We start from the raw sequence: 16,064 nt of genomic DNA on the forward strand, positions 1-16,064 counted from the left end.
ATTCAGCCTGATTCAGTGGCCGAATCCAAATTGAATCAGGAGACCCATTAATCTCTTCAAATCGAATCGGAAGCCTCCGATTTGATTCAGAAAGATGTGGAGAGATTTGATGACTCGGTCATAGATGCAGCTTTATATGTTTTTTCTACATACCTCAAGGTACCAGGCGGCTTGTGAATGCTGAGATGGTGGGGCAGATGGAGCGTCCCACTGGAGTGTGGGGTGGGGAGGTCCCCTGCACGCTCAGTGGTGGACCCAGAAGTACTTCCAGTCCACTTCCAGGTCTGCTGTGGAGTGTGCGGGGGACCCCCCCCCTCCAGGCTCAGTGACTGGTGCCTTCTGGGTCTGGGGGGGTACTCAGGGTCCCCCTGCAGCCAACTGTCAAGCCAGGGGTCGTGGCAGGGGTCTCCCAAGTGCTTGGTGGCATGCCCCCCCGCGCTCATGTGGAACGCTCCACCCGCCCCACCATCTCAGCGTTCACGAGCCGCACCTGGTACCTTGAGGTACATAGGAAAAACTTATAAAGCTGTGTCTATGGCCAAATTGCTGATTCTCCGAATCAGAATCGAATCAGAACAGTGATCTGGAATCAGCTAATCGAATCACTGTCCCCCGAATCGGGCAAAATCTGAATCCAAATTGAATACTGTTGACTCTGCACACCCCTAGTGATTATTCATGGAAATAAAATGCGTTAATGATTTTCCTGCTCTGTGGATTTTTGTATTTGCATAATGTTTCCATTTAGTGGCTGAAAAAGTAGGGGTAAGCTTGTCTTAACAATAAGGCATTGAAAACATTTGGATTATGTATTAAATGTATTTTTGCTAGTCTGAAGCCTTTCATGTCAGGGGAGAAACATCAAAATACAGTCTATCTTCTATGCAGTCTTCTGACTTTGTTGCAATGATGGTATTTGAACAGAGGTCTAACCCAACTTCCAAGTCAAGTGATGGTGTACCCTTTCTAGTTGACTGTCCTTTTTTGTCTTTAACAGGTACTTTGCAGTATATGGCTCCAGAGATTATAGATAAAGGACCTCGGGGATATGGGGCACCAGCCGATATCTGGTCACTGGGTTGTACTATCATTGAAATGTCAACAGGCAAGCCTCCATTTCATGAACTGGGAGAGCCTCAAGCAGCCATGTTTAAAGTAAGCATTTGTATTTGCTGGAGAGTCTGTGAAACTTGAACTAACACCCACAGATTAAATTAAATATGAATTTACTGTCTACTGATAATGTAGTTATCTCTTGTTAAATGGATTTCTCTGTACCATGCTAAGGTCCAAACTGGTTTTCCCTTCCCATTGAATTGTCCCAAGTTTTCTAAAATGTAGGTGTCCGTAGAGTGGTGGTAATTCCACTGAACTGGAAATAGGTCAGGAGAGGAGATTAAAAAAAGCTTGGCTAGTCTAGCCTGACAAAACTGTGGTCGAGTGAAACATTGCTATTTTCTATAGATATATTTGGGGGGTTAATACAATTTAAAGAACAGTACTAGTATGAGATCTAATGGGTACAAATTGATAATGAGAAACAATGAAAATTAAAAGAAGGTTTTTACGCAGTGAAGTTCTGGTATGGCTTTGTAAAGAAGATAATGAAATAGGGAACCTAAACCATAGGTTGATAAGTTCACAGAAGGTGGAATATGATAGGACAAAGAATTACAAATTAAACTTGTGGTATGAGACTTCAAATGCTCTGTTTGTTGGCATCCCCATGGGAGGTTTGAAAGCAGATTTGATTATGTGAGAGGGCTGCTCGACTTGACTCATGGCGAGGGTCTGGTTTGTTGAGAGAGGCTGAGGTAAGAGAAAGTTGTCACAGGGAAAGACCTGGTTTCCTAGTGGCAGAAGGAAGTTAAGTATTGCAGTGGTTTTTGTGATGAGGTGGTGAGCTTGCAATATCTGGGGTTCCTGAGGTGAGTGTGGTTTTTGAGGTTGTGTTTTAGCTAGGTTGTTTATATGTAGAAGTAAATAATACAGATGATTATAAATGCCCTTTCTGGATTAAGTTTCCTTCCTTTGCTGATCCTTCTCTCTCTTGACTATTTAATATGATTGCAATCCTTATTGTATCATATTAATCCTATGCTTCAGGGCTTCTGTTGGTCACCTTCAGGGGCTAAGAATAATTTTTTCCCTTTTAGTGCATTATTTATCTGGGAGTGGACGGGAGCATTCACCTTCCTCTGAAACATCAGACATGGGTCACAACTAAAGATAAGAGACTGGCCAGGTGCACTGCTGTTCTTTATGGTACTGAGAAACCTCATCAGTGTCTTCCTGTGGTGGGTCCTGTTTAATGCTCAGGGTTCAGTCAATCACCAGGTTTCAGGTCAGGAAGGAATCTTATGCCAACTGTTGGCATTTTTTTTGTCTTCCTCAGTAGCCTGTGGTGTAATCCACTTCCTAGGATCATCTTTCCTTGTTTCACCTAGTCAGTTTCCTACTGTGGCTAGGGCCCAAGGTGTATTGGCTGTGCTTTTGGTCTTTCCTGCTCTCTTTCTGTGGTATATTGCAGGTTCTTGTTTGTAACTTCTGGTGTTTGGTTTTGGTTGGGTTATAGGGCTTCTTGGTTTTGGTTTCTCATTCTGTAAGTTTATTATGGAAAGCTCGGGAATGCTGTTTGACTGTGGCATAGGCAGGGGCTGGAGTGAACTAAATATCTACTTCCTGGTTGCCTGAAATTGCAGTAGATGGGACTTATTGGTACAGGTGTTCCCTTCCAAATCTATGCTCCTATGCTGATCTGGGGACTGGGTGTTGAGACTAGTCTTGGCTGTACTTAATTTTTCTCTCCACTTCAATCTAACAAGGAAAATAACATCCCACTAACTTGATCTAGTTAATTCATTAATGCTTTTGAAGTACCATGCAGTCATTGCTACAATTACCACTAGAGCTGTCATAGTAAAATCAAGTATCAAGTGTCAGATGCTGCAAATTAGGCCCCAGTTCAGTAAAGCTCTTAAACACATGCTTCATTTTAAGCCTGTGAGTAGTCTTGTTTAACTGAAATAAAAGGCAAAGAAAGCGAAGGAGGACGAATTCTAATTGGATTCATTTGGAGATACAGTTTGGTTCATTAAACTACGTTGTTGAAAGGCAAAAGTGATTTCTATGTCATTGTAAATGTCACTTGTGGTTTTGTTTCTGTTAGCAGAGGCTTTTTCATGCTAAGTATCTGGTAGAATTGTTCTTCTCTGAATGCCAAGTAAATTCTGTATCTTCCTTTTCTAAGACATTGTATGGAGCTGTTTGAAAATAACAACATGTTTTAATGAAGTTCAAGATGCCTTAATGGGCTCTGCATGAGCTTTCAGGGTGACCTCTATGGAAGTCAGGCAACATATTGCATTTTTTCTGCTTCTGCAGTCATGGAATTTGCCCAGATTTCATCCCTTGCCACAGTGTTGTGTTCCTGAACCTCACTTGATTTATTTTAATTAAGTTTTTAGCCCTGGTTGTGAAGATAAGGTCAGAAAAAAATCAGTGTAAAATAGAGGCTGTGGAGGCTATGCCAGGTGTCTGAAATGATAGCTGCAAGAGTTGCACAATCCCCAGTCTCTCACAAGGCCCTGTGGTTGCTACGAATCTGTGGCCACAGAATTTGGTATTTTCAAGAATATAAGGACAATTTAAGCACATTTGCTACAGGGTTTGTTGTGCAGCAGCCAGACTTTCACAGTTTTGTTCTCTCTTCCTTTGCCCTGCTGCGACCGGTTTGTAGCTGCTTTTTTTCTCAGTACCTCTTCCCACATGGAAGAGATAATCAGCTTTATTGTGGTGTGTGCTCTCTTCACGGTTCTTTAGAAAGGGTTCAAAATTCAGTTTGCAGCCAAGGATTTGAATGTGTAGGCTGGTCATGTAGACTAAGAGAATAGGGTAGCAGGTAGCAGTACTATAGCTGATGATAATTACTTCCCTTTCCCCATACCAGCATGCACAGGAAAAGTGGAGGGGAGTAATTAAAATTCACTTGATTTCACTGGACAATTGTGGGTTTGGGCCAGGTAGGTCTAACATAACGGTGGGAGCCTATTTGTGCCTAATGCCATGTACTTGGCACAGTACCCTCACAGAAGCCATATTGTAAGAACCTATTCTTCAGAGTGCGTGTAATAAATAAGAGTTGGGTACGTGAATCAACAAGTCAAGAACAGTTCAGCAGTGTGTGGGTCTATCATCAGAGCAAAAGAGGGAATTATTTCCCCACGTAGGTGAAGTTCATTTTAAGCTTATCCTGCAAGCCTTTAAGCAAAAATCATACCAGGCTGGTAATGATGTAGCAAGGCAGGGGGTGAATGGGGTGACTGCCCTGGGTGTCGAAGCAAAGGGGTGCCAACAGGTGCTGCCCAGCCAGGGTGGGGCACAGGATGGAGCCTTGAGCAGCTTGTTTTGGGGGGCATGGGGACAGGAGGAGGGCAGCTTCTGCCACTGTGTGCACTCCTGGGCAAGCATGTGGGGGTGGTCCTTGGATCTGTGTGCGGGAGCTGGCTGCCTCTGTGGGCTTTGCCCCAGAAGCCAAACTTCCTTGCTTGCACTGCAGGCTGGCATTAAGGCATGTTGGTACATTTATACCTTGGAGAGTAGTCCCCAGGGTGTGCATGGTACTTCATAAATTAGGTCAAGATAGCCTCTCAGACAGATTAACTGAACTGTATGGAAACCAGGTGATTTACCCACAGCAGTGTGTGTGTGTGTGTGTGTGTATTACACACAAGCCAAATTCTGGGGCAGTGTTAGTTCACAGAATCTCTTCTATTCATAACATATATAGTGTACGTGTTTGCTTCTTGAAATATTTCAGTTCACAGGAAATGTTAGGTTTGTCTTCTAAAATCAATTTTCTATGTGATTGGAGATAGGGCTTGGAAGTGGTTAAATGCATTAACAGTTATAACCTGTGTTGTGATTCAAATATGGTCTCTGCTGTCCAGGATTTTTTGCCTCATTGAGTATAAACATTACTGGCTTCCCCATAGCTAAGGTGCCATTGTAAATTGGTAGCAGTTGCACAGTATGTTAATGCAGGTCTATAAAGAGATTATTCAGTCAACTCTTTATTTTAGCAAGCTTCTGGCATGTGATTAACCACTTAGCTGTTTTCTGCCTTGTGGCCAGAATAATTTTCATGCCCCTGCTGCTTGTTTTCTGGAGCCTATTGTACATATATATGTTAAGACTGAAAGGCATAATAGGCCAGATTTATACTGCATGTGCAGAATGCAAAATATTTATGTAAAACTAGCACTGGAGATTAAGAGTTGGCAACTCAAGCTGCTTCAGGGAAAGGGGGTCTCAGGAGTCTGCTATGCAGAAGCTCATTGAAATAGATGTGTTTAATTATGCTGTCTGAGTGAGCCCTTTGGCCATCACATGATTCCAAGTGGATGATACTAAAAGGCCAGGAAATGCATCTAGCTTGAGCCTGGGTACAGCAAGTGAGCTAGGCAACTAGGATTTGTTCTGCAAGTGAGCCTTGGACTTTTGTCACCTGCAGAACATAGCAGGCACAGGCAGCAATGAGGAGGGGACTGGGAGTGAGGATGGTAGTGTTAGGGCTGGAAGTGGATTTGGGCCCTTGAAGAGAAGTGTACTGAGAGGCTTCAGCAACTAGGAAGTATGGTGTTGGCTGGAGAGAGAAGGTATATAATAACAGAAAGGGCAGGCAGCTAGGAGGTAGAGCAAAGTTTGGAAAGCAGAGGTGGGAATGATCAGAGCCAAGGTTGTGTGAAGGTTAAACAGAGATGGCCATGCCATCTTCTTAAATATCTGTGAAAGAGAGGTTGCCAGATCCTCATCAGTGGAGCCCACTTGTCGCTTCAGTGACTTGAGTAGATGATTTCTCTATTGTGGCTTTCAAACCTTCCACTAGCCGCCAAAGCTGTTCTAGTTCACACCATGTGAGGATTTGGTTCACAGCTCCTTTGTAGCTATTTATCTGAGGACCAGGGATTAGACAGAGTCATATAGAATAGGTCCCTCACTGAGTATCAAACATGATAGTAGCAACCCTATCAAAATTAGGACATCATAGGCCTCTGAATGCTGGAAGATGTAGGGAGTAGGGAATGGATCATTCTGCATATGCCCTGCTTAACCCCTTAGCATCCTCTCTGCAACCGAGAGAGAGAGAACACTATGTTAGATAGTCCTGTGGTTTGACTTAGTCTGGTGTTTTGTATGTTCTTAGGATGTATGAAAATAATTTGCATCCATATTTTACTTACAGGTTGGGATGTTCAAAATTCATCCTGAAATTCCAGAGTCACTGTCTGCTGAAGCAAGAGCCTTTATTTTGCTCTGCTTTGAACCTGATCCCCATAAGCGTGTTGCAGCATCTGATTTGCTCAAAGACCCTTTCCTGAAGCAGGTGACCAAGGGCAAGAAAAACAGAATCTCATTCAAACCATCAGGTAAAGAATTACCATCCAGCTACAAATCAACAACAACAATAATGTTGTTGCTATGTAAGATGATTGGAATCATTAGGCATGTCCTCTTTGTTATTCAGGGCATGGGATGTGCCAAGAAATCAGCAGGAGTCCAACTGTAGAAATGCAAACCTTGTGGCCTGCATTTTGTGCTATTTCCATGTAACAAATTCCATGAAGAACTAGTGTGTCTGATAGATCTCGTTTTGGCTAGTTCCCCTCACCCCAACTGAGTGCCTCATTTTTAATAAAAGAAAAGAATATTCACTCAGTATTTTCAGAAATAAGCCAAGATTTTTGTGTTTATAAATACAGACATATCCCAAGAGGACTGACTTTCAGTCCTTTCTGAAAACTAGACCCCTTGTAAAATGCCTCAAGGTATTGGAAATCCCTTAGTCACTTTTTGAAAATCATTGCCATACATCTTGATGTTTTGTGTTCAGTTTATGCTTGTTGCGCACACTTCTCAAACCCAGGTGCTGAATGTGGAATATCAATATTTATATTCTTAACTGATTTTTTTTCAGTTATTGAGTACCTGCTGGGCCCACTGGAAGTAATGGACTGTAACCTTGAGCTGTTAAAAAATTGCTTTAGAGTCTGTGAGAACTGGCCATAAAAATTGTGAACTGAAATAAATTGCCTCTTATTTTACCTCGTGTCTCTCTTCTCATTAAGAGGACATTTTGAGGGGGTAGAGAGGGAGGGGTCCCAAAGTTGTGTTTGAACAGACTGTCTTTGATTAGAAATTATGGGGGGAGAGGGGGTCACTCCAGCAGAAACTTTCTCTTGTAGGGGGAATAATCTCTGCCATTTTCTGTCATTCTCCTTCCTACACTGCAAACTGCTCCATACCAGGCAGCTTTACCTTCTCTCCTGTTGTTACAGGAGGCATCTTCTTCTGACCTATATTGAGTGGCCCAATAAGACAACAGGGAATTTCCTGGGGTGGTGAAAAGAGCTGGGCCTACCAACCAGGCCTACCCAGTATACACAGAACTGTGAAGAGCCACAATTTGATGTGTGTTATTTTATTTCAGTGACAATTTAAACTCACAGCCAGAAATCATGTGGAACATGCCAGTATTTTGCAAGTAATCCTCTCTTGCAAAAAAAATAATCAATTTGTGGCAATGTAGATAAACAAATAGCTGTAAGGCCAAAGAGCAATCAAATGTCTCTAAGGCTAAATGGACAGAATGTCAGCCAGCAGATTATCTTCCAAATAGAGCTGTCTGCAAATGCATCTTTTAGCAGCTAGCCAGCAGGTAGTGACCTACTTCTCTAGGCAGAGATCTTTAAATGGCCACATACTCTTTGGTGCTATTTTATTTCAGTAGTGATTTTAAACTCTTAGCCAGCGATGCTATTCAGTCTTTACCTTTCACAGCTTCATCCTCATAAAAAATTCTCTTTTTGGTTCAGTTGCGTGGAGTGTCTGCACATGGAGTTATGACATTAAACCATGTCTAATGTTATTAAAATTACTGCCAGGTTATTTTCATCTGTCTTTGAGTGCAGTTAATCAAGTTAAACATTTCAATTTTCATTGTTATAATACTCAAGAATGCACCTGGTGCTTATTGTTATGTCATTGGAGAAAGATACTTATTCGATTCTTTGGTACACAGAGGGCACATCTACACATGCACTTACTGCAGCCTATATTTAAGGTGCAGTAAGATACTGCAGTTAGGGGTTTTGGGTAGGTGTCTACACATGAAGGGATTAGGGAGAAGATTTGTTCCCAGTTCCCTGCAGGCCTCCAATTGCCCCTGCAGCCACCTCCAGGCTGCATGTGCTTCCCTGTGTATCCTGGGGCTGGCTGGAAGCTGTACTGGTCAGGGACAGGTCCCAACCAGCTCCAGGTCCCTGCTGGTGGGGAACTGTCCCCATGGAGGGAGCTCCCAGGCCCTGCTCTGTGATTGCAATTGGGATCATCGAGCAGGGGCTGGGAACAAGCTCCCAGCCTATTCCCCGCCCCAGCTCTGTGGTTGCAGTGTGGGGACTGGAAACAAGCTCCTAGGCCTTGCTTCACAATTGTGATCAGGGAGCGGGGGCTGGAAGCTCCCTGCTGCCAAAGCAGGGGGATGTTGTCCCCACCTGTGCATGCAGGGTAGGGGCTAGGGAGCTTCTTCAGAGCATGGAGCTGGGGAGGAAACAAGCTCCCCAGCCTGTTCCCCTTTCCCCAGCTCTGCACTCATGGAGCTGGACAGAGAACAGGCTCCTTTGCTCCCACCAGCAGGGAGCTCCCAGCACTGACTCTGCAGTTGTGGGGCTCAGGCTGGGAGACCTTTATCTCTCAGCCTGAGCTCTGCAGTTTCAGGCTGGGAGATCCTTATCTCCCTTGGGCTGGGAGACACTTATCTCCCAGCCTGAGTCTCTTGGGCTGGGAAATAATAGTCTCCCAACCAGAGCCCCAGGACTGCAGAGCCAGGCAGGGAGATAAGGGTCTCCCAGCCCAAGCCCTACAACCACAGAGCTCCAGCTGGGAGATGGGTCTTTCAGCAAGGGCTTCGTGGTTGTGGAGCTGCTGCTAGGAGATAAGGGTCTCCCAGCTTCCCGCTGGGAGTTCCCTGCTGCTGGGGCAGGGGAACATAGTCCCTGCAGAGGCTCCTACAGTGGAGGCTGCCCACCTTCTGAGGGCAGGGAGTTGGCGGAGAGCTGACTGGGAGCAGATTTTGCCCCCAGTCAGGTGTCTACACGAGCTCAACAGTGCCTTTACTAATCCCGAGTAAATTTGCTACTTGCATTTGAAGGCGAAGTAAACATGTGCATGTGTAGACACATATGCTTATTTTGCAGTAAATTGTGCTAGTACGAAGTTAAGTGTCTCATGTAGACATAACCAGGGTAATTAATTACCTCTCGTAAGCTCCTTGCCAGATGAGGGCTTTATATCATTTACTGTGTTTGCATACTGCAGTTTTAAAAACTGTCCTTTCAAACAGTTGTATTATATGCTTTAATGATGCATAGTTGGCTTGTTTTCTTTGTCTTTTATAGATTATAATCGCAGTGTATCTCTCCCAGTACAAGTCCCTGGGGAACAGGCTGGAAGTAGCAGCAGTGAACATGGGTCTGTTTCACCAGATTCTGATGTACAGCATGACATGTTCTTTGAAAAGACAAAGCGATCCGTTTCAGAGATTCAGACAAAGCATAACATTTCCAACCTATTGAGGTAAAGCTGTCTAATTGCATTCAGCATGACCTCCATATGTTTTTTCAGCATGACCTCTATATATACATCTGTTTGATTCACTCTGACTTTAAAGTAGAAAAATAGAAAAATTGGTCTGAAGGGGACCTCAAGCGGTAATTTAGTCCAAACCCTAGCTCAGGGTAGGATCATCCCTGTCTTAAGCCATCCAAGCCACATTTTTGTCTAAGCTGCTTTTAAAGACTTGCAAAGATACTGTTTGTTTACTATCAGGATGCCCATCAGCTCCATGTCTCTCTACTATACTACTGAGAATACACTAAGATTTGCCCCTGGGATAACTTCTTATTTCCATAAACCTTAGTTCCACCTGTCTTAGTCTAGGTCTTGCAGCTCCAGCAGAAGTGTTGCAAAGTTCTGAGACATAACCAGGGATCCTGGTTTTCTCTGATTAAAAACAAAAACAAAAAAAATCCTCGATTTTTTGGGGGGTTAAAAAAGTAACCCAAAATCCACATTTTTCCATAATCAAAATGAAACGCCACTACTGTATGTGAGTATATATATCGATATCGATAGATAGATAGAAAGATATATCTATTTGTATCTATAGATCTATATATAGCTATATATAGATATATAAATACCTATATCTACAGATAGATAGATATGTATTAGTGGCATTTCATTTTAATCATAGAAAAATGTGGATTCCGGGTTACTTTTTTTAACCTGAAAATTGGGGATTTTTTTTTTTTATCAGAGAAAACCAGGATCCCTGGACGTAACCATAGGGTTTATATTAAATTATAGGTCCCCTCTACCACAAAGGAGGCAAGCCTGGAATTGTCAGTTGCTCTGAAAATCACCTTTACTACAGACAATCAGTAAGGTAAATAAAATGTCAAAAAGATCTATTACAACAAGCAAGATAAATCACATAAGCAAGCACCTGTATCTTGTAGAGACAGAACACAAGAAGAAAAGCCATAAAAATGCTTACTAAAGAAATTTCTTACTGCATTTCTTTCAAAAAGAGCAACACCTCTTCTGTCCAGAGAAATGTTCTACTTTCTCCTGACAGATTTCTTGCAAATAGCTTCTTGGGTTGCAATCCCAGCTTCCACCAGTTGGGGACAAGATAACTCAAAGCCTAGGGCTCTCTAGACAATTTTTCTCACCCAGAGCATCCGTTCATCTATATTTTCTATTAAATTTTCAGGGATCAAGTGTATCCTATGCTGATTTCTATTACATTCTCAGGGAGCAAGTGTATCCTATCCTTCCCCCAGATATGCATCTGGCTGTCAGGCCAAGTAATATTCCCAAGTTGCAGTTATACATGTAAGTTAGGACATATTGAAATAGTTCCTTTCAGAAAGATAAACTCCTAACTGTACTTTCTTTGGCTGTCAGTTATTCCAGAGAGATATAGACTTTCTCTCATTCAGTTCAAGGGTGAAAAATATCAATCCTTCCAGGTGTTGGTCTTCTGAGAATGGACTCCCTTTGCTAATGGTTTCCCCCTTGAAATGTATATTCTGTTTGCTACCAATCTAAACCACATTGCTTACAAAAAACCATGCAACTTAGATCAATTCTGCCATGGGCTTTTTGAACGTCTGTACCCAGTTTGAAAGCCCGCAGTTGGGATGGCTATGTATATCAGGCAGTCACAAAGATGGCATAACTCAATGTGTTGCTGGAGAAAGTGCCAATCCCCAAATAAATGTTGGCTACATTTCAAGGGGGAAACCTTTAGCAAAGGGAGTCCATTCTCAGAAGACCAACACCTGGAAGGATTGATATTTTTCACCCTTGAACTGAATGAGAGAAAGTCTATATCTCTCTGGAATAACTGACAGCCAAAGAAAGTACAGTTAGGAGTTTATCTTTCTGAAAGGAACTATTTCAATATGTCCTAACTTATTTGTATAACTGCAGCTTGGGAATATCACTTGGCCTGACAGCCAGATGTATATCTGGGGGAAGGATAGGATACACTTGCTCCCTGAGAATTTAATAGAAAATATAGATGAACGGATGCTCTGGGTGAGAAAAATTGTCTAGAGAGCCCTAGGCTTTGAGTTATCTTGTCCCCAACTGGTGGAAGCTGGGATTGCAACCTAAGAAGGTATTTGCAAGAAATCTGTCAGGAGAGAGTAGAACATCTTAGATTGGGTTCTGCCATTTTTAAACCAGTCTGTGTGCGCCAAACTTCTGTTCTGTTATGGGTATATAGACTGGTTTCCAATCACTTACACTGGTAAAAGTGTAACCTGGCCTCAGAGATGAATTTGCATTCTTCCAACCTGGGTTTCTCTGAAGTATGAATATATTTTGACTGTCTTGGGCATTCCTAACATTTAACTGTTGTTTTGCCATTTAACATTAACTGCAAATAGACACCAAACACTACATTACTAAATCTAATTTGGGAAAATATCTGTGCATGATACACTCTAAACTCATGAATCAGCCCTGCTTGTGTGTGGGTTCATGACAGATGGAGGTTCCACAGCTTCTCCTGAGTCATCCATTCCAGTGCTTAACCACCATAATAGTTAGGAAGTAAGTTATGCACATAATTAATAGCCAGATGTCTTCAATAGTTAAATCTGTTGCTTCATCAAAATACCAGTTGATTTAACTATTGAAGGAATTAAGAGCTCTCAGAAATAAGCATGATCTCAATATTTAGCTTCCAAATCTATGGGTCCAAGAAGAATTCCAAGACCGATTAGGAGAAGAATTTGTTCCCCTCATCTTTATAGGGAAGGGCTGTCCAACTGGTGGTCTGTGAGCCTCAAGTGGGTTAACCTGCAGCCCTTGGGCTTCCAGTCCAGGTGGTGCTCCCCACATTGCTCTCTTCCTGTCTCTGCCAAAATCTTCAGGCTCTCCCTCCCTCTTCCAGCTTCTACTTCTTGTTCCTGTCTGTAGGGATAGGCAGCACAGCCCATTGGGCTGAGAGAGCCCATGGCTGGGGTGCTCAATGGACCCAGAGACCCCACACAGAGCAAGGGTACCAGTGCCACACATTGAGGGGTTACGCAGGAAGGAGGGGGCCCAGGTAACATAGTGCTGTGGCATGGGATGCCATCAGCATGAAGGTGCCAGCATGGTGTAGTGGTTGGGTGGGAGGGCATCACCCAGCACAACATGTGATTTGTACAGCATACTGCCCAGGAGGTCTACAGCCCACGTGGCATGTGGCTGAGTTACCCAGCCATTCAGAAGCTGAACAGTCCTGTTCTAGACATTACTGATGGCTTAGCTGAAAACTGAAATGAGATTTCTACAAAGAGGGAGCCAAAGGAAAATCAAACAGGTAAAGATTAAAAAAGGCATAAATCTTGTCTGGAAAAAGGAAAGTAGGAGGTAGAAGAATACCAACTAATGAATCAAGAAATAAGAACAAATGTTAGAGAGGCAAAAGAAAACTGGACGTACTGATATTGGTTTTCCATCCAAGAAAATATCTTTAAGAATAATATTGAGAACTGCATTGAAGTCATGAAAAAGCTAGGGAAGTAGTCAACAGGCCAGAACAATAATAATTAAGGGCAAGGCTGGACATTTATAATTGCAAAGTTAATGTTGGTCCAAATGTACTCATCAAGCATATCAATAACAATCAATGTGAGAAGGAGGATGAGCCACCAATCCATAGGGCTAAAATTGAGGCAGTAATTCAGATGTCTAAAACCAGAAAAAAACTCCAGGATAGAACAGCACCCCAGCTGGATTAGTAAAGCAAGGAGGAGAGGTCTGGATAAGATCTTCATAAGACCTATGATAGTATATGTCAGACTGGAAATTGCCCCAAGCAACGTATGGAATCAGTAGGAGTCTTGTGAGAAAGCAGTAATTACAAAACTGTGAGGTTCATTACTCACCTGAGCCAAGTACAGTTACACATCTTGTTGAGTCATTTGAAACTGCAGATAGAAAGTAGTCGAACAGTCAGGTTTCTGAAGGGATTGTGGTATGACTGAGAACACTTGCAATTTTAGAATATTTTGAAAAATCAAAACTTTATAGATTTCATTATTAAAAAAATATTTTTTGGCATGAAGCTCTATGGGTAATTATGGCAAAGCATAGTATTAGTCCAGGGATTATTAAAACCATCAACTTACTCTACAACAATACTGTCACTTCTATCTCGGAAGTGTATTTCAACGGAAGAATTTAAGATTAGCATTGGTGTAAGGCAGGGATGCTTCCCTCTTTCTCCATCTCTTCTCCAACTCTACTTCAGACTTTGAATATTCAGTCTCATTTGGAGATGAAAAAACACCTAATCTTAGATTAGCATATGGCATAGGTTTCTTTGTGGGATTAGTAAGGAACTGTCAGAATTAACAGATTAGATGCTATGGAAACATTTTATGAAATGGAAATCATTGTGGGCAAAAGGAAGGTCATGTCCATGGCTAAGTACTTTGAAGCCACTGTCACAAGATTGTACATCAGACCAGGAAGAAAAGACAGGAGTTGCAGTAGCAACAGCAGCATTGGGAAACCTGTTCAAGATCTTTTAGGCCAGTAATATTTCCATATTTCCAAAGCAAAAATCCATATTTACAGTAGACAACACTTGTATGTTTATGAAAGTTGGCCCCTGCAAGTGGTTTTAGAAAGATGGTTAAAAGCATTTAAAATGATGTGTTGAAGATGACTTTTAAGATACCATATACCGCTAATAGGTGAAAATCAATTGATGATAAATGACCTTGCTGCTGCTGCATGAAAATATGAAACCCTTCTTGACATTGTTAAGAAGAACTCAAGCAAAACTTGAGTTGGTTTGGCCACAGTATGAAACATCCTAGTTTGGTTAACACAACACTTAAAAGAAGAGTGAACAGAAGCAGAAAAGAGGCCAGCCAAGGCAAGTATGGATAAATAACATTACTGAATGGATAGGAAAAACCATAAGAGCAACTTCACTAGGTCAAAAAGGCAGGTGCCCTGAGAAGTGACCATGGAATGTGACATTTTCGGTCTGAATTTATGTGACCAGAATGACACAAACAATGAATAACAAACACCCCCCCCACACACACACATTCCCCCATTCTTGACACTGACTCATTTGCCTCCTCATACAGGGCCAGACTCTTGAGATGGAATAAATAAGCAGAGTTCCATTGATTTACAGTAGTTGAGGCTTTGAACAGTCATTAACAATAACTGTGGAATTAAAATTACAGGGGCAGTGAAATAAGACCAGATAATAATGAATTATTATGTATTCATCTACATAATTAGCCCTACCCTTGTCTGATTTTTTTTTCAGTTGTAACAATTAGTTATGTCATCCTTATCTTGTTTTTTCACTGATTCAGTGTTCCTGATGAAAGCTCTGTGTCAGAAGATCGAAGTGGTTCCTCCTCCCTTGAGGATAAAGATTCTGGACTCTTTCTTCTAAGAAAGGACAGTGAGCGCCGGGCAATTCTCTATAAAATTCTTAAAGAGGAACAGAATAAAGTTGCTTCAAATTTGCAGGAGTGTATCACACAGGTATCCGTACTTTAACACTTCTTTTTGTGTTTAGAAAAGAAACTTAAAAATGCGGTAGTGTATGGTAGTTTTCTGTAGTGATCAGTGTGTGAAGCTGCTTTCAGCATTACCCTTTTGCTGCACTTTGTTCTGCCATGTTCCGAGTGTATGCTGGTACCCTTTTGTGATGGTCACTGGCTGATGGCTAAAACTCAACTTCTAACTTCCTGCTTTTTTCCACTCTCTCTTATTGGCACAGGTTTCTAATTCCACCAGCCTCAGTTGGACATCCAGATGAGCGCGCATGTGCCTCTTGTGGCATCTCGAAGCAGTTTTTAGATGCTGCAAGAGGTACGCTAAGAACAAAAAAATGTTCTTCACACTGCATATTTGCAGCACAGACTCTACATTTTGATACTGGTAAATCTTGGTATTAAAATTAAAAAAATGGAAAAAAAAGTGGTGCGGGAAGCAAGTGGAGGCTGAAGTCCTCCAGAGAGACACTCTAGCACCTTGCCAGAGTGCCTCTATGCCTGCCTCATGCACTGCTCCTCCAGCATACTGCCTCAGTGTGCTGGAGCAAACAGGAGCAGGACAAAGCTGCAGCAGTGACCAAGACCTAGGTGCTGGCCTAGGTAACAGGCATCTGGGGTTAGGGGGGAAACTGTGTGGTTTCTGGGGGGGGGTTGTGGGGGTGGAGTGTGTGGGGAATGGCGGGTATGTAGGGTGTGAGGGTGGTGTGGGGGGTTTGTGGGTGTGGAGTTTGTTGGGGGGATTTGGGAGGGGCTGCCATACCACCACCCCCCTCACCCCATGCAGTGCATAGTCCCCAGCACTGGCAGCAGCAGCCAGCTGGGCTGTTGGGGCTATGGCCCACTGCAGGCACAGCCCTGCAGCAGTGCGCTGACACCTGATCCGGGGTCTGCACATGGTGAATGGAGCCAGCC

The 16,064-nt window shown here is 42.7% G+C and overlaps 1 protein-coding gene across 7 annotated transcripts in view; it reads left to right on the forward strand.

Moving 5' to 3' along the window:
• The window catches only part of MAP3K15 (mitogen-activated protein kinase kinase kinase 15), a 134,146-nt gene that overhangs the window by 103,441 nt on the left and 14,641 nt on the right, over positions 1 to 16,064 (forward strand). For all 7 annotated transcript variants that reach the window (XM_025201125.1, XM_025201124.1, XM_025201121.1 and 4 more), the window contains 4 exons: positions 998 to 1,155; positions 6,245 to 6,428; positions 9,456 to 9,633; positions 14,964 to 15,138. In XM_025201125.1, coding sequence (XP_025056910.1) covers positions 998 to 1,155; positions 6,245 to 6,428; positions 9,456 to 9,633; positions 14,964 to 15,138 — 695 coding nt within the window. The remainder of the gene's footprint in view (positions 1 to 997; positions 1,156 to 6,244; positions 6,429 to 9,455; positions 9,634 to 14,963; positions 15,139 to 16,064) is intronic.

This window comes from Alligator sinensis, unplaced genomic scaffold (genome assembly GCF_000455745.1).
Source record: "Alligator sinensis unplaced genomic scaffold, ASM45574v1 scaffold583_1, whole genome shotgun sequence".
Taxonomy (NCBI): Eukaryota; Metazoa; Chordata; order Crocodylia; family Alligatoridae; genus Alligator; species Alligator sinensis.